The sequence below is a fragment of the Pyrgilauda ruficollis genome, unplaced genomic scaffold (assembly GCF_017590135.1).
Source record: "Pyrgilauda ruficollis isolate IOZ18807 unplaced genomic scaffold, ASM1759013v1 scaffold1422, whole genome shotgun sequence".
Classification (NCBI taxonomy): domain Eukaryota; kingdom Metazoa; phylum Chordata; class Aves; order Passeriformes; family Passeridae; genus Pyrgilauda; species Pyrgilauda ruficollis.
Window position 1 is genome coordinate 1 of NW_024512789.1, and position 1,184 is coordinate 1,184.

General features: G+C 57.9%; 1 protein-coding gene across 1 annotated transcript; it reads left to right on the forward strand.

Annotated features, from left to right (window-relative positions):
- The first annotated feature begins 266 nt into the window (after positions 1-266).
- On the forward strand, positions 267-590 carry LOC121349679 (feather keratin 1-like). The gene has a single exon (XM_041460364.1). The coding sequence runs from the start codon at positions 285-287 to the stop codon at positions 588-590; it is 306 nt and encodes a 101-aa protein (XP_041316298.1). The 5' UTR covers positions 267-284.
- Positions 591-1,184: the final 594 nt, after the last annotated feature.

Here is a 1,184-nt window from a genome sequence, read left to right on the forward strand (position 1 = left end):
AAGGGGCAGAAAATGTGCATGGGGAGAGGCGGGGTTTTGTCTGAGATGTCTCCAGAGTTCTGGCCTAGGTGTGGAAGGAAGTCCCTGGCATTGGTCACTTTTCAGGAGATTCTTGGGGACATGAAAAAAGAGTGAGGGTGTCGGGACTCTCTAAGCAGCCTCCTGCTGTCTTCTCCTCTTTGCTATCCTCCGTCATGGTGTGCCAACAGACAGCTCTGACACAGCCTTTTCTCAGCTCTGCCTCCCCCTTCCCTGTCTCTCAGGTGCATCTGCAGCCCCCAGCCATGTCCTGCTACAGCCCGTGCCGGCCCTGCCAGCCCTGCGGCCCCACCCCGCTGGCCAACAGCTGCAATGAGCCCTGTGTCAGGCAGTGCCAGGACTCCCATGTCTTCATCCAGCCCTCGCCCGTGGTGGTGACCCTGCCCGGGCCCATCCTCAGCTCCTTCCCACAGAACACCGCCGTGGGATCCTCCACCTCTGCTGCTGTTGGCAGCATCCTCAGCTCTCAGGGAGTGCCCATCAGCTCTGGGGGCTTTGGCCTCTCTGGCCTGGGCAGTGGCCTCTGTGGCACCAGGGGCCTCCCCTGCTGAAGCTGCTGGCGCTGGCCCTGGCGAAGGAACCCAGGGACTCCCAGGATGGAACCGCCCTGGGCACGCAGCATCGGCTCCTTCCTTCCTGAGGGGCTGAGCAAGCCCAGCAGCCCTTGCACAGGGACAGGGCCAGCCTGGCCTCTTGGGAAGCACAGCCCATCCCTGCCTCTGTCCCCTGACACTCTCTCCTTTCCCTCCTGTGTCCTTGTTCCCTTGTGCTCCCCGGGGCTGTGATCCCCACACAGCCATCCTGGGGAGCACCTGCTGGCCCTGCTCCCTTTGTGGGCACCTGCTTGGAAAACACACCTTGGAAAACAACAGACTGTTGTTTGCCCCTGGTGCTCTCTGCATTGGCACCTCACCTTGGATTGACCTAATTTTCCTGTTTTGACTCATTAAAGTTCTTTTGCATTGCAGTCCATTCTTTCCTCTCATTTATTCCCCTGCAGATCCTCTCCCAACATGCCCAAAAAGAGAGGAGTTGCTCAGGGCTGGTTGTGGGAAGGGATTGTGGGGGATGGTTGTTCACAGGGTGTTAACACAGGCTCAATTTAAATATTCTTAATGATGCAATAGGTAACTCCATTTTCTAAT

Coding starts and splice junctions, on each gene's coding strand:
- LOC121349679 (XM_041460364.1), top strand. CDS start 285: ATGTCCTGCTACAGCCCGTGCCGGCCCTGCCAGCCCTGCGGCCCCACC.